The sequence below is a fragment of the Arachis hypogaea genome, chromosome 11, assembly GCF_003086295.3.
Source record: "Arachis hypogaea cultivar Tifrunner chromosome 11, arahy.Tifrunner.gnm2.J5K5, whole genome shotgun sequence".
Taxonomy (NCBI): Eukaryota; Viridiplantae; Streptophyta; class Magnoliopsida; order Fabales; family Fabaceae; genus Arachis; species Arachis hypogaea.
Genome location: NC_092046.1, coordinates 148,778,454 through 148,806,258, shown reverse-complemented (window position 1 = coordinate 148,806,258; position 27,805 = coordinate 148,778,454). Strand labels below are relative to the sequence as shown.

General features: G+C 29.8%; 1 protein-coding gene across 1 annotated transcript; it reads right to left on the bottom strand.

Annotated features, from left to right (window-relative positions):
* Positions 1-10,873: 10,873 nt before the first annotated feature.
* On the bottom strand, positions 10,874-14,795 carry LOC112723639 (cytokinin dehydrogenase 2). The gene is made up of 5 exons (XM_025775074.3): positions 13,968-14,795; positions 12,749-12,876; positions 12,213-12,479; positions 11,836-12,107; positions 10,874-11,322 (listed from the first exon to the last, which is right to left on the bottom strand). The coding sequence occupies exons 1-5, from the start codon at positions 14,608-14,610 to the stop codon at positions 11,034-11,036; spliced, it is 1,599 nt and encodes a 532-aa protein (XP_025630859.1). The 5' UTR covers positions 14,611-14,795; the 3' UTR covers positions 10,874-11,033.
* Positions 14,796-27,805: the final 13,010 nt, after the last annotated feature.

Genomic DNA, 27,805 nt, shown 5'->3' with positions numbered 1-27,805 from the left:
GTATATATAAGTGTAAGAACGTCTCTCAATGGCTAACTGTCTGTGAATATAACTTGTTCTATTTACACATATACCATCATGAGCGAGCAGAAGCATTGATGACATCGAACTTGACTAATACTATTACGGTGAGTACTACAATGAAGATTTTACAATTATCTTTATATAAAGATGTTTTTTTTATTATTATTAGATGATAAATTGTAAGGTTTGATTTTGATATATTGTAAAAATGTTATTTTTTTAAAGTGTGGCTAAATAAATAAAGTACATTTTTAACACAAATATTTTTATAAAAAAATATTTTTAGTATCTTCGTTTGAGTAGGTGCCTACTATTATTATCCAATTTGTTCTATATATATACCTTATACTAAAAAAATATAGTTGTAAGAATCGGATCGAATCGATTGAAAAATTGGTAAATTGGATATTTGATTGGTCCGGTTTCGTTGCTGTAAATTTTATTGTTGATTAGTTGATCGATGAGCTGATTAGAAATAAATATAGCAGGTTGAATTGAAAGGTTGAATTAATTTTGAATTGTTGAATTAATTGAATTGATTTTGGATTGATTTTGAATCAATTCTAAACTAGTTTATGAATTGCTGAATTGCTAAAACTTTTTTGTATTATTGTTGTGAATTTTATTATTAATTGATTTATGAACTGATTAGAAATAATTATGACAGTAGTTGAATTTGTTAAAGGTATAATAAAGATAGCAACGATATTAAAGAAAAAAAAGCCAAAAAAACTCGAGATTGGTTAGTTAGGATTGGTATTCTCAAATTAGTTATTAGTCTGTATAATAATTTTATAGTACATATATAAATAGCTATGAGTCACTAAATTTTAAAGAAAGATATAGATAATTGCTTTTGTATACACTTTTATTTCTTACACTAATAAAGAGGTATATTCAGATTACAATAGGTTACTAGTTTTAATTTCATTCTATTTTCTCAAAGAGTTTCTTTCCTGTTATTTGTTCTTTAAACTATTGCATAATTTTTCATTTAGTTTTGACTTCTTGCATAATTGAAATGTTGAATTGGTTTTAAATTACTGAATTAGTAGTTGAATTGGTTTAGAATCAGTTATGAATTAGTTTATGAATTGCTGAATTTTTGAATTGTTCAATTATTTTTTAGATATAATTTATAAATTGTTACTCTTATAGTATTATGTGTTAAACTAAGATACTATTGTAGTACTAACCAATTGAGACTTGATTGTTGTTAAATTAAGATACCATTGTAGCTGACTAATTCAAATTTTAATATTAAGTAATTAACTATTTTCTATTTTTTTATTTACGTGGGATTGAGTTATCGATTCAACTGATAAGCTATCGGTTGAATCAGTAAATCAGTAATCTGACTGATTCGATCATCGATTCAATTATGACAACTATGATTTGAGTCCTCCTTGTTATTGCATGTTTTCTTTGCAACTAAACTATTACTTTATAAACTAATTATTAATTATATAGTAAAAATATGCAATAATTTTATTTGTTAACATTATTTTAATTAATTTTATACTCACTTATATTTAAATTAATTATATTTTTATTATTCATAATTATTAATATAAAATATTTTTAAACATGTATAAATTTAAACTAATTAGTTAGTTATTGAAATAAAAAATAGTTACTTTAATATAAAAATAAAATAAAAATTTTTATTATAAAAAAATACTAAAATTTTATATATTTATTTAATGATAACTGAATTATAATATGTTAATTATAATTTGTTGAAGTTTGAATGTTTTTAAAATATTAGTGAAGATATGTATTTTAAATTTTAATTTTAAGCTTTTGACTATTTTATATTTTTTATTTACGTAAAATCGATTCTATTGGTTCAACTAACTAGTAATTTATCGGTTAAATTAATAAACCAATAAATTAATAGTTTGATCGATTCGATTATTAGTTTGATTCTGGCAACTATACTAAAAAAAAGTTACATGAATTCTTATATTTTTAAGAAAAGATGAATTATTATGGTATTGATAAAAAGAAAAGAAAATAATAAATAAAAGAGATATATTAAAATAGAATGAAAGACAATTATTCAGTTTTTTATATATTTTTTAGGTTTTTATTTTGGATGGTTTGAGAAATCAAGATTTTTTTGATAGCATAGTATAGTAGATAATAATCCAGAGACAGAATATAATAGATAAAAACTCAAATTCTAATATAATTTTTTAATGTACCAATAAAAAAATTTATTCATACCTTAAATTAAGAATTCAAATATCATAATATGAGTCTCACCTGATACGAGAGATAAGGAATAGCTTTTTTCTCCGCTATTTCAATTATCACTTTCACAAATAGAGTTAGAAGTGAGTTTATATGAATTGAGTCAAGTCAAACTTAAACTATATAAATAAATAAAAATGTATGTATATCTATTAATTATATTTTATGTCCTCTATTAATTATATTTTATATTCTCTCTATATATAATATGTTGAGTTTAATATGTCTATATTTTTGGTGACTATGTGTTTAACATTATAAGTTCAAATTTAAGTTTAAATTTGACTCATAAGTTCATAAGTTAATCTTATCAAATTGATTCATGAACTAATTTGACTCACTTCCAATCCTATTTAAAAGAATAACTACTTCAACGTGGGTAAACTCCCACACAATCTAAGAAGTAAAACACCCACTATTTTCAAATAAGATCACTTATACTAATGATCAAAGTGATAAATACCCCAACACTTCAGATATTTAGTTCATTCTATACTTACCCTGTTTAAATTCTTGTTAATCTTAGAGCTCGCAATGAATAAGGTAGGGTAGGGTTTATACTCTACCTTAATTCTATTCGCGGGTTAAATTTTTTTTTTAAATTTCACCCTATTTTATTCACGGGTTGAGAATCTCTCAACCTAATCCTACCTGCACTCTAAAGTTCTAAACTCTACCCTACCCGCAGAAACATAAAAAAATTTTAAACAAATATAAAATTCAACCATTCCAAATTTCATACATATTAATAAAATAGAAAATAAAAAATTAAGTTCAAATTAAAATTAAAAACAATAATCTTAAAGAAATCTAACATAGAATTACAAATAATATGATCATCAACTAATTTAGTAGTTATTTTAAATTTTTATAAGATTGTGAATTCAAGACTTACTTTCTTCACTACATACATAACTTTTACATATATATTATATAATATATTAGGGGTGCGAATATGATAGAGTAGAGTATACCCTAAACCCGTACCCTACCCTACCCTACTCGCAAATAAATTTGCACCGTACTCACCCTACTCGCAGTGGCATAAAATAGATAACCCTATTCGAACGAGTTGGTCCGAATTAAATATATATACCCGCGAATAAAATATACATTGTCAGTCCTAATCGATCTAGACATTGGAATTTCTTGTATATACCCCTATCCATCGTTTTGAAAACGATGTGAAACAACTCCATGCACCTTCACCGTCGTCTCTGAATCTATTCACAAAAGTCCAATTATTCTTAATCCATTTTAAATATACTTTCAAAACATGATTCATTTTGGCCTCATTTATCCATAACATAATTCAAAATAAATTAAAATAAAAAGAAAAAAATTACTCTATATCCTCTATTTAATTTTTTAATATAATAAAAAATAAATTTATTTAACTTTATTTATCTACACCATATATAAAATTTTATCGCAAAATTAAAATGTATTTTTTTATTCCTTTAATTTCCCTTATGACTGACGTAATAATTATAGGAGGTATTATATATCTCGTATTAAGTTAGAGAAAGGCCTAAAGCTACTAATATCCTTAAGTCTAATATGTTAACTATATAAATGAAATTAAAGTGCATAAAATTAAATTAAAATAAATTAATGGATTTGGATCCTCTAAAGTTTGAATTTCACTTTAGAGAGTAAAGTGTGATCTTCTATCCTTGAATAGTTTTTCTTTCATATTTATTATTGGTCCCACCAATAAAATCAATGGTGAAAGGTCACACTTTACTCTCTAAAGTAAAATTCAAACTTTAGAAGATCCAAATCCTAAATTAATAACAACTAAATAATACTTACATTATTTTACTTTATTACAACAAAGTTATGAATACTTTTCTTCATATCACGGAATCCAAACATTTAATAGCGGTTAATAAGTAACTATATTAACTTATCTTGCAAATTATTATTGAAGTAATTATCTGAAGAACATATCAGAGTTGAATAATGATTAAAATAACATTTCTAGGTAGTTCAATTCCATATAGCAAATTAAATCGTGTGGAATTGGTTGCAATAATGATCTTTTTTCTTATTTCTTACTTCATTTCTTTTATTTGTTTAGTTTTCTCATGTGTAACAATTAATGACGAGTCGCCTTAAGACCGGGTACTTTGTGTAGATAACTAAACGGGGTTGATTAGGATGTTTTGAATGAAAAAGAAATTTAAGTAAAATTTAATTTCTATGTATATGTTGGATATAAAACAATTTTATATAAATAATTTATTATGTATTATTATATCGATAAAAATAATTAATTTTAAATTTTTTAATTTAAAATTAGCTAAATATATAAATTTGATTGAATAATTTGTACTTGTATAAAAAATTTTATATTGTCAATATATTAAAATTAGATAATGACTATTGGATATGATTAACTAATAATTGTGTATACTTGTCATAATAATGACTATTTCCTTTTATTATTAGACAAAGAAAATTATTAGATTTTACTTTCAGAGGAAGTTGTTACATTTAATGCATCCCTCCATTCTACGAAAATTAAATAAAATATTATAATCAAATGCTGGTGATTAGTACATTATTATTTTTTTCATATAAAAAAGTTGACAAAAACATTGTTTCATCTTCATTTTTTTTTACGTTTTGTACTAATTAAATTAGTAGAAAAATTTTGTCCAAGTTCTGAGCTAATTAAGAACATTGGAAATTAAATGATATTGAACGAGTGTAACAGTTACAGTAGTGAGTTTGAGAGAATAAGAGAATCTCTATTAAATGATGAGTCACAAAATAGTACGAGGTATAAGATACAACTACTTATATATAATTCTAACTGATAATTAAAAAATATTCCAAATATATAACGAATTCAATTTATAGCGTGTTACAATTGTATTTTTTAAAGAAAAAAGTGATGCACTCCGTCCGTTTATATGTATTTAGAGAGAACTATCGAAAAGATTTTAAGTAGATATAACGTGAAAAGTTGTAGATTAATGAACACACACTACAGGATACGCGTCGAATAGCAGCGGTTTAATTGCCGTATTGCGGCAGTTTTAAACCGTCGCTAAATAGGTTGCCAGCAAAATAGTTTTCGCAACGCATAAAGGCGTGGGAATCACATTTTGCGGCGGTTTCCAGCAACCGCTAACATAATCGCCGCAAATCTTGAACTTTGCGGCGAACAGTTCTGCTATATCATACAAAAGTGATTTTCCACGCGTGTTTGTGACAAATACAAACCGCCGCTAATGTTTTACAGAAATTGATTCGCAGCGCTTTTGAACCGCCGCTATTTGCACCTTCATATTTTAAGGATTTTATTCGCGGCGGTTTTAATGCCACCGCTATTTCGAGGAATTTTGTTTAATAATTTTCGGGGAGATGTGTTTCGTGCCTCTGCCCAAAAGTGTGTTTGCGCGATGAAGAATCTGAGCTGCGGATCTGATTCTGGAAAGGGTTGACGGCAGGAGGGAGAGGGCCGGATGGACAGCCACAAGACTCCACGGTCACAGATTGGGCGACGGTAGAGCAGGGAAGAGTTTCACGCGCTCTACTTTCTCCTTTGGCGGGTTTCTCATATACTTGATTTTGGGTATTTTGAGGCGAGGCTGGGTTAGAATATCGGTCAATGGTTTGAGATTAGCGGCGGGTTTGGTGGGTTCGATACAAAAGCAGATCGAATCGGCGTCGAAAGGCTACTTTGGGGAAGAATCGCGTTTTGTGAAACCGCAGGAAGTTCGGCGCAGGGATCCACCGCGTGTGTTGTAGTGACAGTTGTAGTTAAAAGAGATAAGTTCAGTTTTAAGTAATGTCTTAAAAATGATCTTGAAAATGATCTCTTAGTATCTCGATTCCTAATACAAAAGAGGCATCATCAAAATCTTTTATTTCGAATTTGTTCAATAGAAAGTTCTTAGTTTCATGCAACAAGCCTATATTGTTACTGGCAAGTAAAATGTCATCGACATATAAGACCAAAAAAATGTATTTATTCCCACTAAACTTGCAATATACACACTCATCTATAATATTTATCTCAAAACTATATGAGGTAATGACTTGATGAAACTTGTGATATCATTGACGAAAAAATTATTTGAGACCATAGATAAATTTTCTCTTTTTTCTGTTGGATCTCCTTAATGACACTTCTTGAGGTTGTTGAGGTTGTTGTATAGGTTGGGATTGAAGAGGATTCTCATTATTTTTCTGTACTATAGCATATCTTGAGCAACAATAATATTCTCATTGTTTTCATGTACTGTAACTGAATCTACAGTAAGATTCTCATTGTGCTCTTATACTATGACTGTATCTTGAACAATAATAGGCACAAGAACTTAATCATTGTCAGTTACAGAATCCTCATAAAAGCAACATTCCTAATATTTCAATATTAAACTACTCTTCTACCTTAGCTTATAACAACAATAAAAAAGTCTCGTGGCTCACAAATTCAACTCAACAGAATACATAAATTCAGTTACAATTTTAATCTTTATTATTTTATCTTATCTTATATTTATCTTATCTTTAATTGTTCTTATCTTATCTTATCTTTATTTTTATTTTTTGGTAGACAATATTTTATATATATTTAGTTTTACCTTCACAATTCAATACAATTCAATCAATCAATTAATCAATAATTTTTTTATTTTTTTATTTTTTTATTCTCCACAATTTTGTTAGAGTAAAAATTAGATATTTAAATTAAGAGCATTTAAATAAAAAGAACATCATTAAATTGTAAAATTTAAATAAAACATTGGTACAAGTATTTCGTATTCGCTGTTTGAACTTCTAGTTAGAAATTAAATGTAGTAATAGGACTAATAAGAACTAAGCTAAATAAGTATACAAAGAAGTAAGAGGCGAACGCATAGACATGAAATGCAAAGTAAAATTACCTAATTAAGTAAGAACAGTAAACTGCTAAAGAAAATTAAAAGAATATATATAAATAATTATCTAAATCTATTTCTGAAATTTTTAAAATTAAATATTTTAGTTTTTCAGAATTCAAAATATATAAAATAATTTATAATATTTATTTTTGTTAGATAATATAATTTTTTTTATTAGTTACTAACAATAACTACTAAAGTATAATGTTAACTCATAAATAATTTATAAACATAGTCATTAGGTGTTCATATGTATAAGTTGGATAAAATAATTTTTGAAGTAAAAGATAAAATAGTTTCTAAATTTTAAAACAATTTAAAAAAATTAATAATTTTTTTAGAACTTTTTAAGAATTATTTTAAAATTTTTAATTTTTTTAAAATTATTTTTTTACTTCGTATTAAAAACTAATTTATCGGTTTGAATATATAAATACTTACTAATCATATGCGTGAATTAATATTTTACGTCATTATCATCGGTGATTAACGAAAAAGGAGCGCATAATTACTGTATCTATAATATACAAACAATTGGATAATATCGACTTGTAAGCTCAGTTATGGTCAAGGATGACGGCATAATAAAAAATGTCACGGGCTCATGCTAAGAGATAATTATCTTGGTCCCTTTTTTGACTTGCACTTCTAATTTCTATTATATTTCCGTCAGAATCTTATCAACACGGGCTCAGGGCTAAGATGATGACCATAAGACTGTATTTATTTTTGAAAATATTAAAATAATATTTAAAAAAAAATTAAAAAATTAAAATTGAGAAATAAAAATTAAGAAATAAAGACTAAAATAAATTTTAGTATTGTATTTGATATAAAATAAAAAATTAAAATTAAAATAAGAATAAAATTTTAATTTAATTTATATAAAAAATAAAGTTAAAATTAATTAATTAAAATAGGAGTGTTTAAAGTATAAAATATTAAAATTTTAGTTTCCGTTCACAAAAATTTTAGTCTCTTATGTCTTCACTTTTTGGAGGTATTAAAATATTGAATTTTTGAAGAGAGAGACTGAAATCTTAGGGTTCGTTTGGGAAACTTCAAAAGTTACTTTTTTTTTTACTTTTGACTTATAAAAAGTTACCTTAATAGTGTTTTGTACAATTTTTTAGATAAATTTTTAACTTTTCAAAAAGTTATTTAAGAGCTTTTGAAGAAGTTAAAAAATATGACTTCTCCTATTTTCAAAAACTATTTTATCACTCCTATTTAATGTACGACTTTAAAACAAGAACTTCTATAATAACTTTCCAAACACAAAATAACTTATTTAAAAGTTGATATTAATAAAAGTTCTTATATTTTAAACTCCTTTTTCAAAAGAACTTATTTAAGAAGTTTAGCCAAACTGACCCTTAGTACCAACAAACATGATACTGATTTCCAATCTCCTTGTCTTCGTCCTATTGTCTCAAAAACTATGAAAATAGAATAAAAATTAGACAAAATATAATAAAAACTATATGAAAATGATGTCAAAAAGCGTATAAAATATTCGCTCGTCAGTGCAACGCACGAACATGCTTAGTTCCCTGTGTTGTTTGAGCATCTCTGCCCGATCTGGATAGCAGGGATGTGAGTGATTCAGAACGACTTTGGAAATTGTCCAGAGACTGACATTGTTCATTATATGTACATAAATTCTAGCTGGACAGTTTAACCGGACTGAGGGGTTTGTTTTCAAAGTTGGAGATATCTTGGATTTCCACATCCCCTCTCTGCTGCATACGATTAGTTCATTCTTAACCTCGCCTCCCTTCCGAATCATGTTCCTTATTTTCGTAGAAAAACCAGCAAGTTTGGAATAATGTTTGTAGAACTTTCCAGTTTCTTCTAGTGTCTTGAAAATCATCCCCACATTTGGAACAAATTTTTCATCCACAACACACCTGGTCTGCATAATGAACCGAAAATGTTATTATGGTAAAACAATTATATAATACACAGTAAACGAAACATAATCCATTATATATATTCAAATTCAAACTCCTTTTTGCATAACGAACCGAATACGTCATTATGGTGAAATAATTCTATAGTACCGAGTGAACCGAACATAATCTAGAATATAAAATCAAATTCAAACAGCTTTCTGCATAGTGAACCGAAACACGTACCCATAGTGAAACAAGTGTATTGTACTGAGTGAACAAACATAATCCATTATACAAAATCAAATTTGAAACACCTCTGTCTACAATTTAGATATCATCAATTCAATTCAGATTCAAAAACACCTATGTCCATTGAATTCAATTTAAATAAAATTAACAATTGCATTCAATTCAATTCGATTCAAAATTGAATAATTCAAACCTCATCAACATGATTCGTTTCAGAACAATAATCCAAATCGTTCTCATTCATCTGATTTGAACTTGAATCATTCATTGTTTCGATTGAGAAGTGAAGATCGAAGAAGAAAACGAAGAATAAAAAGACGTAGCTTATTACGTTGAAGTCATTGCAGATCAATAAAGAAGAACGCGAGCAGAAAAGAAGAAAAATGCGAGCAGAAAATAAGGTTTAGATTGCAGCAGAAGATTTACGTTGATTAAAGATTTATCACACAACAGATAACATTTACGTTATATGTAGCGCGTGTATAATAAACGAGTGAGGGAGTAAAAAAGACGCGTCTGGAAAGCATCTAAGAAAAGAAACTTAAAAAACTTGGATGAATTATTTACATGAATGTAGAGCATTTCTGTTATAATAATATATTGGATTACTTCAAAAACATATATTCTAATTTACCCTGTTCGTGCTTAGTTAACTATTTGCCATTTTGTATTCGTTAGTTATATTATATGATCTAATTAAAAATAGGTGTCAGTTGGCCTTGGGATATTTATTAATACGATCCAATCATAATAAAGATAGGAATTTGAATTAAAGAGCAATATTTTCCCACTCTATAAAAGGGATAAAGAGATAAAATACTCAAATAAAGTATAAGGGTGCATGTGTTTGGATATATATAATATTCTTAAATTTCAGTATATTTTAAATATAAGAGACTTTAAATGATGTAACTAAGTTTTTTTTTTTTTTAAACGTTTTGGGTGAAATAATAATTATATTAGTTATATTTTTAAAATGCTTTGTTTGAAAAATAAAATATATAGTTAATTTTATCATTTATTAGTTCAAATATTAATTAATATGTAAATACATTTTGAAATGAGTAAAAGGAGAGGAAGAAACTAAAAATTCTTCTCTTTTGGTGAGGATTGAGGAATTATCAATCATATATTTTACCTTCTTTAATTTTGTATTTCACCTGACCTATATAAAAGCTAACAAGATCAAGAATATAACTAATAAGATTGGATATATTTCAAGTGTACCGGGAGTATCAGTGCTTCAATTGTTTTAACCGTTGATCTAAATTATAAAAAATATATATAATATATATTAATTAAAATCAATAATTAAAATAACTGGTGCACTGATACTCTCCAATGTACTTAAAATGTTTCTAATAAGATTTTATGATTATTGTTGTTTTTCCTTTTTGGAAAAAACTTTCTTTCCATCGTGGTCAACCAATAACTAGGATGCGTCAAAATCATTAGTCGCAGTCAGTTTTGTTGGGTATATATATATATATATATATTATCATTGACTTTTGTGAGTAACTATCTTTTCTTTTCTCAAATCCAAAAAAATAAAATAAAACAAGAGCATGTGTTATTTTATTGAGTGCATGTGACAAGAGCATACATTAAAATTTAATATCCAAAGTACACTAGGTAAATTGCTTATTTATCTATCTACTTTAAAATTAAAAGAAGACGTACTGAAACTTGAAACCTCTCTTTATTGTTTTCAATTGAAAACTTTTTGTCCAGGAGCCAATATTCTGTTGGGATCAAATTCATCTTTTCCATCTTTGAAACTTTCCCATTTATGTCCAAAATGCTCCTTCCATTCTTCGTGAGTTTTGTTTTTTGGAAGATATGCTTTGATCCCAATACCCGAATTTTTACAGAAATCTAATACTTGATATTTTAGAGTACTCGATGCTTCATATTTATCGGGTGAAACATAATGTAGAAGACTCACAAGGTAGAATATTTCTTCATCAGGTATTGCCACCGCCATTTTATCATTCCATCTGTGAATTAATTAATATATGCATTAGAATAAATATAAATAATTAATTTTAGAGAAAATGACAAATAGGTCCTGACCTTTTGTCCCGCAGACATTTTTGTTCCTGACCATTGAAAAATAGTTTTAAGTCCCTGATCTTCACAAAATTTGGACGGATCAGTCCCTCCGTCCAAATGCCTCTATCAGGGACTAATCCGTCCAAATGCCTCCGTCAGGGACTGATCCGTCCAAGTTTTGTAAAGGTCAAGGACTTAAAAGTATTTTTTAATGGTTAAGGACGAAAATGTCCGCGGGACAAAAGGTCAGAGACGTATTTGTCCTTTTCTCTTAATTTTAAATCAGTCAATATTAATTATTTTTATTTTTTTGGAGATTTTACAATTTAGGATAAAAAATAATTTTAAAAAATTAATTAAAAAAATTAATACTTTAATTAAATTTAGATACAATAAATTTAATTTAAATACTTTAATTAAATTTTTCACTTTTAGATTCTGTTAGTGACAAAACTTACTTTGCTTTGTTCATGGGAAAAACTAACATGATCCCAATGGCAGTAATATTTTGCTTATAGACAATTTCCTTGAATACACCTTCATTTATATCTGAAATTCTGGATCCTGGAACAAAGAGATCCAACCAAGATTTTGGTGCCTCTGAAAGCCCTTGTGCCGCAAGAAGAGGATCAACAAATTTGTACCTATTTAGAAAACCCTCGTACAATACGTCCCTTTCAAACTTAAATGTAGGAACGTATTTCAACCCCTTTATCAAATTTTCCACATCCTGTTCGAAAAAAAAAACATCAACATCTGGTAAATAACTAATTTAGTGGCTCCTAAGAAAATATACGCGTGACTATAAAATGATTAACAAATAATTAATTATTACCTCGTCAATGTCGGCTTGATTACTATCATCATAATATTTAGCAAGCTCTAAGATATAAACGATGTTATGTTGGGACACTAAGGAATGTATGCGAGGCACATCTTCCATTGGATAAAAGGAAAGGTCATCAGGCCAATGCTCTATCTTAAGAAAACCTTGTATGAAATCGAATCCATTGCTGCCACTTCTTCCATGAACTGAAATTAAGTGTTCTTCGTCCTTAGTAAATTCAGAGAAATCAGTGTAAAGCAAACGGAGCCACTTCACCTGCAATAAAATCATCGCCAAAACTTAATTAATGTTTATAGTAAGTTGGAAATTCAGGTGCAGTCGACTTTACGTAAAGTTGATAGTTGAAAGTCGTTAGATGAAAATTTAGTCAAATCAATCAAACCATCTAACAACTCTCAGCTATCAATCTCACATGAAGTTGATTGTACCTGAATTTTCACCTTATAATAAATATAACAATAAAAATTTAATAATAATTAACTTCACGTAAAATTGATAGCCGAGAACAGTTAAATAATACTTACTTTTGCTGGAGCGGGACCCAAAGCTATTCTTGCTCTGGTGATTATTCCGTATTGTCCTAAACCTCCAAGGACACCGTAAAATAATTTTGAATTCTTTTTGGCAGAACAAGTCACGTGATCTCCTTTTCCTATCAAAGACGCAAGATCCAATTCATGAATTTTATATTTAAACAAGTATATAAAATTTTGCTTACACACATGACTAAACTGAACACTCCACGTTTCCCCCAAAAAGTAAACCAATCAAATGAAAAAGAAAAATTGACTAAAAAAATCGTTAGGTGATAATAATTTAACTAAACATGTTGAATGAATCACGCCTGTTGTCTTCAACAACTTCACTTAAATTTAGTAAAATAAAATAAAGAGAAAGTATAATGAGTCAATGGAATATTTGTACACTGTATACAACAGGGGTTTAGGAATATTCGATTCATTAAAATATCAGATGTTTATTATTTCTGGTACCTGAATGGTTATTCTAAATGGTATGAGTGTATTGTATTTAAAAAATTAGTAGTATTTTATTTTAATGTTCATTTTTTAACTTATATTGGGCCAAATAAATAGCCCATTGTACATATTGTACAAATACTCTATTAACTCCTTAGTGAGATTCATAAATAAAATGATTCATTAAGATTAATTCTAAAAACATGATAAAATAAGATACTAAAAATATAAAAATTAATGTTTTATATTTTATTTGACAATAAATTAAAATAAGTTAAAAATTTAATTACTCTATTTTTTATAAAAAAAGTAAAATAATAAATAAATTTTTAAAAATTTACACTTCAAACATTATTTTCTAAACAAAAAGTATTAATACTATCTTCTGCGATAACAACCATGAACAAATTAATTCAAATTAAAAATTTATACTCTAATCATAAGAGTTAATTTAAAAAATAATGTGCCTATATCTCTTTAGGGATTTTAGGAACTTTATTAATATATATTAAGAACTTTATTAGTATATATTTTTAAGAGTTAATCTCTTGGAAGGTGTAAATTTATAGGGACTTCTTTAGCATTTTATTTTACAAAAAAAATTGAAAAGAATATAATAATAAAAATATAATTATAAAAAATTAATAAAAAATAAATTATATCTCTTTTCAATATTTTTATATTTTTTTATTATTTTATATCTCTGTATTTTTATATCAGTATCTCATAAACAAAGTTAGGCTTAGGGAATAATAGGAATGCATACCAGTAATAACATCGAGTTCATAAACAGTAGAGATCTGAGGGCCGTATTTGAATACTTGGCCACCAACTCCGGCATTGACGAGGGTTCCGGCAACCGAAGTGCCCAAACTATCAGTAAACGAGAGTGGTGTGAGTCCATATTCCAGTGCGGCTTGCAACACATCGTTCCACACCTGCTCCCCGCCCACGTCAGCATAAGAGTTCCATGGATCCTTCTCATCACGAAATATAACAATCCCCTTCCCGTGCCTGTAACGGTTTAGATGCGTCATGTTCACCACTATCCCATCACGCGCCATCGCCTGTCCGTACACCGAGTGTGCTTGCCCTCTAGCTGCTATTGGGATAGGGGTAGGAAGGGAATTTGACAGCTTTATCAATTCTGTTATGTCGTGCGTGGAAGTTGGTTCTAGAACCGCTAACGGCTTTTCGTGAATCACAAAACCGTAATCGGTTGCGGCAAGTGTAAGGGTAGTATTGTCACAAGCAAATTTATTGGATAATGTGATGGGCGTGGGTGCATGAAATAATATTGGACATATATCTGTGGATATTTCTGCATTTGTGAGCATACTAGTAGCTTCTAGACATAATAAAAGAACCAACATAAAACCATTTTTATCAAGTATAGAAAACCTTGCCATTTTTGTGTGCTATTTCACTTAATACATATGCTTCGGGTAATGTATGTATTATAAGAAGTGTGTAAGAGCACTAACTCTGATTTCAATGGATGATTGGGTACATAGGTTGTGTACTATTTATACACTGAGCTAGCTAGGAAGTATAAACATTCAGGGGACATAAGTTATTTTTATATTATTTAACTGAGTGTTTATTTTGGACCCGTTTTTCAAATTTAAGTGAATAAAAAAAGAGAAGGCGATTACATAATATACTGTGGTTGTTAAGAATCTTGTAATGATATGCCCGCTGTTTTTTATTTAGAAGTATAAACCGGCGGCTGATTTGGACTATTTTTTAATGAAAAGTAAATATAAATATATAAATGGAATAAAATTTATTTAGACTGGTTTAACTTTAGTTTTAATTTGTTTTCCTCAACATATGAAACAAATCAATTCGATCAAATATTAAATTGGTTTGATTGGAGGGGCTAAAATATTCAATTTTTTTTTTATTCATAAGAGATATAATAATTTATATTGTCTTCTCCTCTTAACTTAAGTTTTTAGAAAAAATAATTTTATGACATAATCTCAGAATTCTACTTTCAAAAAGTCAAGAAATATAACTATTTATATTGCTTTCTCCTATAAATTTAAATTTTTGAGATATAATGATTTTATGACATTGTTTTAGTAAAAACATTAACCTTTAATATTTTTTATTCATTAGAACATGATAAAACTTTTGTGAATATTATTATTTTAAACAATATACAAAAGAATCGGTCACTAATATATATTTATATATGAATACATAATAATTAATTTAATAATTAAGTTTTAATGTATATATAATATTTTTATTTTTTAAATTTAAAGATGACCAAATATATCAATAAACATAATATTTTTTAATGATAAGCTATGGAGTGATAATTTTTTTAATTCTCAAAAAGAATAATTATAGAAAAATGTTCCATTAAAATACTAAGAAAACTCATTTTGTTGTAGTAAGCTAAAAGAATATAGCTGCAAGGATATAATAGAAACAACAAAGAATTGTATTCTTGTTATTCTGTCATTTGCATGATGCAACCATGCATACTTGGCCAACTTGGGATTTTTCTTCACCTGTTATTTTGCATTTTCTTTTGTTGGCCACCGCCAAGAGTTTTCGCCTATTAAAAAATTTCAAAGAAAATTGAAGTGAAAAGAAACACCTAAATAATATTAAATAATTACATTCAACTCAAAACTTGTAAATATTCAATTAATAAATCCTTCGTCTTGTAAATTTTTTGCTGCTTCTTATTTTCTAGAACTAATTTTTCATACTCTACTGTCTTTCTTAACATCTTTCATCATCCATCATATATAATTATTATGTATTGATTAGTTGTTATTATATTATATTTTATTTTTTCTTGAGTGGCAATAATTTGTCCAGAGTTCGGATATGTATGTATTTAAAGGTGGCAATATGTATCCTATCTGCGGATACTCAATCCAATTCCACCCGATTGGGTAGGGTTGTCAATCCAATCCACAGCAAGTAGGGTAAGATGCGGATAGAGTTTTCGTGCGGGTCGGGTAGGGTGCGGGTTAGGCCTCAATCCTACCCGACCAACCCGCACTATATATATGCTTATATTATATACTTATATAAAAATATGTTTTTAGTGGACCCGATTGCCAACCCGATCCACAGCGAGTAGGGTAGGATGTGGATAGAGTTTTCGTGCGAGTCGGGTAGAGTGCGGGTTAAGCCTCAATCATACCCGACCAACTCACACTATATATATGTTTATATTATATACTTATATAAAAATATATTTTTAGTGGATGTTAAATCAAAGACCTCTCACTAAATACAAAAGATCTTTAACCACTAAAAGAAAATCATTAATTGATAATTTAATATTTTTTACATAAAAATCAGTTCTATTTTAAATTATCATCAAGTTATATAATAATGTTGTATATTTTTTGTAACCCACAGATAGAATCGAATACCCGTAGATTAAAAGCGGTAGGGTTAGGATTGGAATATTATCAACCCACGAATAGGATATAGTTGAATTTATATAAAAATTTTAACCCATAAATAAGATTAGAGTTAGATCCAAACAATATCCTACTCTATCCATTACCATCCTTATATGTACTTCATTATGACTAATTCCCTTGTTTTATTGATTAGTAAAAGTTATAGTTTAGTTTTTGTAATTTAATTCGTTATAGTTGTTTATCCTTCCACGCGGAGTTTTAAAAAAATTATAGTCAAATGCTGGAGATCGGTGCATTATTATTTTTTATTGAAAAAGAAGTGTGAAAAAGATTATTCCAACATCGTTACATACAACTTAAAAGTCACATTTTTTGTAGTTTAATATCTCAAAGTCAACAAATCAATCAAGATTATTATCAAGCATATAGTAGTATATATACCTTAGAGCAAGAGGATTTACATTTATGCACACATATCTATATACTTTTCATGAATGTATGATAATTGATAAATGAGTAAAAAATAGAATAATTAAAACAGCAGCGGACATAAATAAGAAACGTGGTTAAATGTAAAAGCTAAAATAATAACGTTGGTTAATAAAGACTAATTAATTAAGCTAAATTAGTACATAATAAAAAAAGGGGAAGGAATAGATCAAAGATGATGTACTAGAAGGAATTCAACGATATATATATGAAAATATATATAAGCAAAGTTGTACTAAGGAAAATTGAATAATATTACCATAGTCAACGAAAATGTCACTAGCTTATAAAATACCTGTTTGTACCTTGACTTTGCGTTTTGAATTTGTACTGCATTTTTTTATTTTAATAATAAAGGTTGGGGACCATACGAGTAAATAACATGTTTACTTTTGATAATATAATCCGGTAGGTCGTTCAGCCCATTTAGACTCGATTTGTTTAAGCATACAGATTAAATAGATTGATATATTTAAGTCTTTTTTATTTAACGACTATGATTTTTTAGTTTAGATTATTTATGATCAATTATCGATTGATCTATTTATTTTTTATAAAATATTTTAATAAATAGACAGTATTTTTTTAGTTGATGAGTTAAATTTTTAAGTGTTATTTAAAAAAAAAAAAACAGATTATTTATTTAGCCTGCAATTTAGTCTGTTTAACCTGTCATTTTTTTTATTAGACTCAGTCTATTTAATTCAAAATTTAAATAAAATTAATTTTAAAAGTAAAGTTCATCTATTTAAATAAACATCCCTCATATTATCTAGAATAACCATCCAAATACTAGGGATAATAAATATCTTCTCAAAAGTTAATTTAAACTGATTTTCGGGTTTACCAAGGATTGAACTTTTGACCTTTCGGATCTAGAGCTCTAATACCATGTCATGATACCACTCATCCCAAAAGTTTCAGCTAACGAAAAAAAGTAACACTAATGATTACATCTCTAATATTTCATAAACCTCCATTGTACATATTGTACAAATATTCCATTGACTTCTCGTACTTTTCCATAAAAAAACTAACCCGATGAATTTAATCCATTTTAATGATCTTAAAATGTAACTCAGTCCAAAAATTCAAAAGTCAAGACTAATAAATTCATTACCAAACATAAATGGACTAATTAGTTTAGCATAATCATATCATTCAATTATATAGATCATTGAAAATATTTTTTAAATAAAAAAAATCTAAAAAGTCAATTATGTATAAGTCAATTTAAACTAATTTTTTTATTTTTAATTTTAAAATTCTACCAAATTAAGATAATAGTTTTTTTTTTTTTGGGTAACTAACCTGTTTTTCAACTAATTAACTTCACTTGTCTACGCTTCTAATTAGTTCCTAGCATAAATCATTTCAAATTTACTCTTGCTCAATGCAACTTCTTCAAGCAAGTAAATATGTGTGGTCTCTTTTTGTCAAAGTGATACTTTTCAACAAAATTATAATAATGAGCTATGGATTTCAAAAAGAGGAGAGAGAAAAATCAGAAAAGACAGTTAGAAGAACTTGCGAAATGAGAAACAAACACTACCATAACACATACATGGCAAGACAGTAGATATGAGATATATACATTTAAGATGAATTTCATAGAAGACTTCTATTTGAGAAAATAAATTAAAAAAATATCCATTTTATATAAATCATAAGAGAAATACCACTTCTTTCTCATGTGAAATGTTAAAATGATATTCTTCTCTTTTTTTTTTTATAAAATATATATTTCTCTCTCTTATAATTTTTAAAAAATTTTATTTTAATCCATTTTAAATTTTTTTTATGTTAACTAATATTAATTTTATCTATTTTCAAAAAAAATTTTTTTTTTACAAAAATACTCTTTAGCAAAAATTTTATTTTTTTGTCATTAAATTTTGCTTAACAAAATATTCTTTAATAAATTATTTTTTTATTAATTAAATTATATTTTTATCAAAATATTTTTTAAAAAAAATTAATAATTAAATTATTTTTTTAAGATATCTTTCAATAATTTTTTTATTATTAAATTATAGTTTTTCCAAAATTTTTGTTAACAATTTTTTTTATATTTTACTATTAATTTTTCAATATCAATATATATTATTTTAATATTAAATAAAAAAACCTTACTAGTTACTATTGTTAATATGTATAACAATTAATATATATTTACATTGAAAAATAATCTTACTAAGATTTTGATATCGAAAAATTAATAGTAAAATATAAAAAAATTGTTAACGAAAATTTTGGTAAATTTATAATTTAATAATTAAAAAATTATTGAAGGATATTTTAGAAAAAAAATTAATTATTAAATTTTTTTAAAAATATTTTGATAAAAGTACAATTTAATCAATAAAAAATAATTTATTAAAGAGTATTTTGGTAATCAAAATATAATAGTAAAAAATAAAATTTTTGTTAAAGTATATTTTTATAAAAAATAATTTATCTTTTCTTGAAAAATGGATAAAATTAACATTAATTAACACAAAAAAATTTAAAATGAATTAAAAAGAACATTTTTTAAAAATTATAAAGGAAAAAAATATATATTTTATAAATAAAAGGAAGAAGAATATCATTTTAATATCTCATAAAGAAAAAAATGGTATTTTCTTCAATTATAAAGGCACACTGTAATACTGGTCAAAGTGATATTGTATAGGATTTTAACAATATGTTAAGTTGAAGAACTGGTAACGCATACACTCATATTTAAAGTTATTGAAGTGAGTACTGAGATATTATATAAAAATTTGAGTAAAAACTAAAAAGTATTATCCTTCCGAGAGCAAAAATTACTTTAAAGATTAAGGATTTAAATGTGAAGTGCGATGGGGAAAAAATAATATCGTGTACAATATAGTTGTTAATTAATCATATATTCTATTTTTTTGTTAGCATATATTTTTTTTGACAATTTCTCTAACTCCAATATCAAAAATTAGATTGAAGAGTATGAAAAATCTTAAGAAACTGCTTTGATAATTAAATATTTTTTTGAATTTTAAAAAAGATAGTACAAAGAGAATATTAATTAATTTGTCATTATTCGTTCTAATATCTAATAATTTAAATTTATGAGCTTAATTATTATATTGTAATAATTATTTAAATAAAATGTTATAATATTAATTATATAGAAATAAGTACTGTTTTGATTTTTAAAGTCTAAAATCAAAATTAAAATTATTCCTAATTTTATATTTTATTCAAAATCATCCCAACATTTCATTTGATATTATTAAAGTTATTTTTTGAATAAAATATTTTTTTAAATGACGAAAATAATATTCCTTTTATCATCCTTTTTATTTGGTTGTCCTCTTGCTTTATTAAAGAAAATATCTCTTATTCCCATCGTTGTATACGTCTTTTTCTTCTTCTTCTCCCATTTTTGTCCCTTTGGATTAGGGCTGGCAATGGGTAGGGTAGGGTAGGGTAGGGTTTGGACCTTACCCTAACCCTACCCGTGGGTTGAAAATTCTATTAAAATTCTACCTTACTCTACCCGCGGGTTGAGAATCTCTCAACCCTAACCCTACCCGCACCCTAAAGTTCTAAACCCTACCCTACCCTACCCTACCCGCAGATATATCAAATTTTTTCAAAGTAAATATAAATTCAATCATTTCAAATTTTATACATATTAATAACATAAAAAATAACAAACTAATACTCTAAATTACTAAATTAACTAATTAGTTTAGTGGTTGTTCACTTATTGTAAGTTATTACATAAGAGAGGTTGTAGGCTCAATTCTCACTTGTTTCACTATATACCTAATTTTTATAAAATATGTGTTATATATTTGAGGTGCGGGTAGGGTAGGGTAGGGTACACCCTAAACCCGTACACTACCCTACCCGCAGGCATACCCGGACCGTACCCTACCCTACCCGAACGGGTTGGACCGGGTTGGGTACCCGCGGGTAGGGTATGAATTGCCAGCCCTACTTTGGATACTTTAGAAAGAAGAATTAAGTTCTTATTTGGATGTCATTAAATCGACAGAAAATATCTTTTTTAATGAAAGTTTTTTTTATGTGTTTGGCAAATTTCTAATAGTAGAAATAAAAATACTAACATCACAAGTTCATAATTTACAATATATGCACTATTTTAAATACGTGTATCCAGGTATAATTTCTAACTTAATATCTCTTGCGATCCATGCTAACTTAAACGTCAAAGTTCTTACAGGTACAATCCCCCACCATGAAAATGATGAACTCTGAATATTAAAAACTAGGAATAGGAGGATCGTGACAACATCATGTTTTCAATCTATTTTCTCTACAATTTTATTTAGGTATCTCCTAAATTCGAAAGAGCAAAAGTATTTTTAAACAATTTTAATTTTTTTTTTGTAGTATTTTTTAATCCGATAAGTCAAGGATTAATTCACCACAAATTTAAACTTTATTTAAATGTTTGTCGCCTATGTTGGTTATATATTCTAATTTCTACTACTACTATTTTTGTATTGTATTATTCTTTTTTTTTGGTAAAGGAAGGGGGCTTAACAGCCCCAAAAAGGAAAAGAATTACAAATCATAGCCAAAACAGGGTAAGATAGCCCCTGTTACATCATCAGCCAGAATTCTTTTAAGCTCTATGGGTGGATTGTCAATAAAGTGGTATCCCAACTCCTTGCTAGTGCTCCTTTTTGCAATCCAATCTGCCACTCTATTTCCTTCTCTTAGAGTATGCTTAATAGTCACTTGCCACTGTTTGTTTATCCACACAAATATGCTTCTGAGGATAGGATTAGAATGCTCTTGATTATACTTCCCCTTTTTTAGTACTTCGAATACTGATTTAGAATCAGTTTCAATTTCTATTTTTTTAAAACCCAAATCCCAAGCAGTTTTTAAACCGTGATGTACACCCCAAAGTTCTGCTTGGTAAGCGGTACAGTGCCCCAGATTAACTGCAAAACCCGCAACCCATCTCCCGTCGCTATTCCTCAATGCTCCTCCACATCCCGCTATTCCTGGGTTCCCCAATGAGCTTCCATCTGTGTTGATTTTGATCCATCCCTCCATTGGTGGTAACCAAGAGATGTGCCTCTCAATTCTATTTTCCCTTGGCTTGATCAAATTCTCTTTTTTAAAAGCTTGAGAAATTTCAGAGACATATGAGTGAATTATTCTTTCTGCGTCGTTAGGTCTTCGGAAAGGAGAGTTGAAAATTTCTTTGTTTCGCCACCGCCACATCCACCAGCAAGTCACCATGAAGATGGTAATCCAGTTTTCGTTGGGGTTGCTGCTCAGATTGGAAGTAAGGTTCCATCTCAACCATGCATTGAAGGGAACTCTGAAAAAACTTTGAAGCTGTCTTGGGTTTATTAATCGAGTCCATATGCGAGAAGCGGCTGGGCAATCTCTAAGAACGTGAATTATGTTTTCTGTCACTCCTTCGCATCGATGGCAGCTGTCACAGGTTCTCAGCAATCTTCTTCTTCTAGCCGATGTCATTAGCCTGGAATGGGAGGTAAGCCACATAAATATTTTGATTTTTTGAGGTCCTTTCCACCCCCATATTATTTCCCATGTGTGATCTTGCGTGATTGTATGTTGCGCCAACATGTTATATGTGCTTGTGATTGAGAATTCTCCTGAATTTGTAAGGTTCCACATGATTTTGTCCTCTCCCAATTCTTCCAAAGGGGGCATGATTGCTGTAATTTTTTTGATAATTTCCTCTGATAAATGACTTTGTAGCCACTGAAAATTCCATTCACCCGTTCCATTAGAGATTTCTGAAACTGTTATTTTTTGCTGATCTTCATTTATAGGACTGAGGCTGTAATTCATTAAAGTATTAATTCCCTTAACCCAATTATCCTTCCAAACTCTAGCCGATCTTCCATTCCCTATAGCATAGGAAATATTTTGATAGAAGATGTCCCCTATTTTTGCAAGATTTCTCCAAAGAGCGGAATCTGATTTTTTACTGCTGATGTTTTGTTTGAGGTTAAGCCCCCTGCCATATTTACTAATGAGAACTCTAGCCCAGAGAGCTTCTTGGTCTGTGACAATTCTCCACAGGATCTTAACCAGAAACGCTTCATTCATCTTGGATAGATCTCTGAACCCCAATCCTCCAAGCCTCTTTGGTTGACAAATGAGTTTCCAGCTAACAGCATGAATCTTCCTATTGTCTGTGTTCTCTCCCCATATGAATTTTCTTTGAATCTTTTCCACCTCTTGGCAGATTCCTTTAGGGATTTGAGTATGCATCATGTCAAAATTTAGGGTAGGGCTAATGACTGAGTGGGCTAGGGTAATTCTTCCTGCAAGGGAGAGACAATTTGTTTTCCATCCTCCTAGTTTTGCTTTAATTCTATCAATGGTTCCTTTGAAATTTTCTTTTCTTTTTCTGGTGTTGCTCAACATGGCTCCCAAGTACCTTCCCAGATGTGGCATTTCCTTGAAACCGCTACTCCTGAGGATTCTGCCCCTTTCATTCTGATCCACGTTCTTAGAGAAAATAATTAATGTTTTTTCAGCATTTATCTTCAGACCTGATACTTCACCAAATCTATTAAGAATTTTCATAATTTTTGCCATTTGGTCCTCCTTAGCTTCTGCAAACAGCAGTAAGTCGTCAGCGAAAAGGAGGTGAGATATGCTGGGCCCATCTCTACCTGCTTTCATAGGAATCCAGTTTTCCTTCATCACTTCTTCTTCTATTATTTGTGAGAGCTTGTCCATAGTGATCACAAACAGATAAGGAGATAAAGGATCTCCTTGTCTTATCCCTCTGGAGGGTTCAAAAGCTTCCGTTTTGCTACCATTCCAAATGATTTTGTATGTTACTGTGCTTACACATGCCATTACAATTTGGCGAAAATTGTTGCTCACTCCAAATTCCTCCAAACAAGCATTGATGAAATTCCAATTTAAGCGGTCATAAGCCTTTTCAAAATCAATTTTTATTGCCATGAATTTTTTTCTCCCTTTCATTTTTTTCATGTCAAGCATCATTTCCTTTGCAATTATAATGTTATCATGGATGATTCTTCCTGGCACGAAACTGGACTGATTAGGGGCTATCCGATCAGCTAGCGCTGGTTTGAGTCTAGCAACTAAGATTTTGGAAACACATTTATAAATGACATTGCATAAGGCTATGGGCCGAAATTGGGTTATAAATTCTGGTTGCTTGGTCTTAGGTATAAGGGCAATGAGGGTTTGGTTTGATTCTTTGATTTCTTGGGGTTCGGTCCAGATATGGTTAATGAAATTGCACAAAGATTGTTGGATAAGACTCCAGTTATCTTTGAAAAAGTAGGCAGGAAACCCATCTTCACCTGGGGCTTTGAGAGATCCGATGTCAAAAAGAGCTTTTTTTATTTCCTCTTGGGTAGGTGGGTTTATAAACAGGTCTTTGTGTTGTTCCGACAAGGCTGGGTATGTGAGGGAGGTGACTAACTTCTGGTTATACCTCACTTCCTCTTTGTACAGTTTCTTAAAAAAGCTGATGGCCATGTCTTGCAACTCTTCTTGACTTTCACACCAACAACCTTCATTATTTCTTAGCTTTATGATTTTATTTTTGCATCTTCTAATAGCAGTTTTAGTATGGTAGAAACGTGTATTTCGATCTCCTTCTACGATCCAAAGCTGCCTGGATTTTTGCATCCAAAACAATTCTTCTTGATCAAGAATGGTGTTCAACTCCTCAGACAACCTTTTCTCTAGGTCTTCCAGCCATGGATTTCTCCCATAAGAGGGAGCCCTCTGAATTCCATTCAATCTACTCATAATCTTTCTTTTTCTTTTGAATATGTTTCCAAAGATTTCTGAATTCCACCCTTTCAACTTCGTGGCAAGCTCTTCTAAAGCTGCAGGGAGGGGTCTTTCTTTTTGCCAAGCACCTGTCACAAATTCATTGAAATTAGGGTGAGTCTTCCACATAATCTCAAAGCGGAAAGGCTTATCCTTGTTCTCTGGTATTGAAGGATTTAAGATTGCCAAGAGAGGGTGATGGTCAGAGTTTACTCTAGGTAGGACTTCTACCCGAGCATTCATGAATTCTCTTCTCCATTCTGCATTGGCAAGTCCTCTATCAAGTCTTTTAAACACTCTATCCATGCCTTCACGTTGTCCTCCTTTCCAGGTGTACTTAGACCCCACATAGCCTAGGTCCACGAGCTTACAATTGTTAATTCTTTCTCTAAATCTTCGACATGTATGTTGATCAATTTCTGCACCTCCCTTTTTTTCCCCTTCTTCCGCAATTTCATTAAAATCACCAATACTCATCCAGGCATCTGTTGTATTATCTGCTATTCTCTTCAAGTTTTCCCATAATACTCTTCGAATTCCTTCTTGGGGACTTGCGTAAACAGCAGTGAGATACCAGCTTTTGTTATTTTGATTCTTGACTTCCATATGCACATATTGATGATGCGACTCTAGAATGTTAATAGTGATAGAGGGCTTGTCCCAAAGCACCCATATCCCACCAACAAAACCATTAGCCTCCTCTAGAAAAGCAAAATTATAATTTAGAGATTTAATAACCTCTTTGGCTCTCTCCCCACTGCATTTTGTTTCATATAAAAGAGTGATATCTGGCCTTGATTGTCTCTTAATCTCTTTAAGGGTGCGAATTGTAGCTTGATTCGCAACCCCTCTAATATTCCAGGCTAAAATAATCATCTTAAATAAGATAAAATAAAGACTATGGTAACTGACCAGATCAAAAGCAAAACTAACTTTGCATATTCTCCTCTGCAGGAAGGACTGTCACGCCTTGCTCCACTTCCACTTCCATCATTTTCTCATATTGCACCATGGCTTCCACCATCTCACTAGTCTTCACTGAGTCAAATGCAGAAGTTATATGATCAGGTGGGTCTTCCAATTTTGATTCTCCAATTCCAGTGGCTGGAATTTCCATTGAGAGAAGGGGGCTGGGTTGGCTCTGCTCCATCCAATTCTCCTGATGGTGTTGTGGTTGGTCTATTTCAAGCATATGAATATCACTTGGATGGGATGGGTCTGGGCTAATTAGGTTCAGGGTTTGGTCTGTGTTAATTCTTGGGGTGTTTGTCTGAGTTATATTGTGTTCTTGGACAAGGAATTCAGATTGAGTATTGTTATTTTGGGCCGTGTTGTTGTTGACTGGTGTAGGAATTGGGTTACTAGAAACGGTTGTGTTGGCTTTTGGTTGTGGGTTCATGCTTTGGTCCTTGTTTTGGGCTTTGTGGTTTGGGTTGGTTGAGTTAGAGAATGTGGCTTTATGTGCTATTTTTTTGCTGTTGTGGCCATTTGTTTTTTGGTTTGTTCTATCTGTAGGTTCTGGTCCCTCCTTGTGCCTCTCCTGAGATATTTCTCTCTCATTCATTAACCTTCCAGCATTGTCCTCACCGACTTTCTCTGCTTCCACGTTCTCTGATACCTCATTCTCCAGCACTGCAAAGCGAGATTTGTTTTCACTAACGGTATTTTTATTCTCTTTTTCTTTTACATTTCCTCCACTGCTGCTGCCCTCCCCTCCTTTTGTGCTTTTTCTGCCACGTGTATTTCTTTGAACCAACATCCAAGGACCGTAAGTTTCTACTGGTCTTTCCATGACTTTTTTGCCCCTGTTTTCTGTGTTATTTTCTATTCTACCCTTTCCTTCAACCTCTGAATTTGCCTGTTGAGCTTCTTCTTGGTTTTCTTGTGTTGCATTGTTTATCCGCTGTTCTTCTGTACAGCTCGATTTATCATGTCCAAATCTGCCACATAGGAAGCAAACTTGATGGAGCCCTTCATATTCTACTAAATGATTTTTCCCATTGATTTGGAATTGAGAGACTAGGGGTTTTGTAAGATCAACCTCCACACAAACCCTAGCAAATTTTCCCCTGGCCACCTCAGCTGTGTTTGTGTCCACTTTTAAGGTTCTCCCTACAATGTTGCCAATTTTTTCCAACACTGCTTTGTTGTAGTATTCTATAGCAAGTCCGGGTAGTCTAATCCAAGCAGCTGTGCTGTCAATAATTGTCTCAGTAGGATTAAAATCTGGTTTCCATAGTCGTATTGTTAGGTAGTGATCTAAGATTTTCCATGGACCTTCCATGAGGGCAAAATCCAGGTCTTCAGAGTTGTAAAACTTTACTAAAAAAAATTCATTTCCCAAATCAATAACATCTATACTCCCATTCTTTCCCCACATTACCTCTAGTCTTCTTTTGAGAGCAACCAGAGAAATTTTTCTTCCTAGTAGCTTGACAATCAAGGTCTCCCACCAGTTCTTTCTGAGTTCTCTTTTCACTCCTTCTCCTATGACGATGTTATATATACCGTTGGGCAGTTTCTTCACTGTTATCTCCGAGTATTCCTCGTCTTCATCCTCTGAGGATTCTACTTCTCTGTTGGCTTGTATGTCCTCCTTCCTTCCTTCTCCCTTACTTTTTCCATTTCTGACTTTGTCCGCAAAGGAAGGTGGTGATCTTGTTTCTCCTCTATCTTCATCCATCTGAGTTTTCTTTTCTGGTTCTGGTTCAGTTCTACAGTCCCCTCCCTCTACCTCTTCTTCTACCATCCAATCTTCCAAGCGAGGGGTGAGTCCAGTGTCCCCTGTAAACTCTCCCCCTCCTGCTTTTTTCACTTTCTTCATGCTGCGATGGATTAGCTCTCCCTCTTCTCTCATCTTAGTTCTAGGGTCGTGAGCTCGAGAGGCTCCTCCTCTCACATAGCCACC

What these genes read in the sequence shown, in the direction of transcription:
- LOC112723639 (XM_025775074.3), bottom strand. Translation starts at nt 14,610, where the DNA reads ATGGCAAGGTTTTCTATACTTGATAAAAATGGTTTTATGTTGGTTCTT. An exon ending in TGAACTCGATGTTATTACTG is followed by an intron (nt 12,877 to 13,967) that starts GTATGCATTCCT and finishes CGTCTTTGATAG; the next exon opens with GAAAAGGAGATCACGTGACT. An exon ending in TGGGTCCCGCTCCAGCAAAA is followed by an intron (nt 12,480 to 12,748) that starts GTAAGTATTATT and finishes ATTTTATTGCAG; the next exon opens with GTGAAGTGGCTCCGTTTGCT.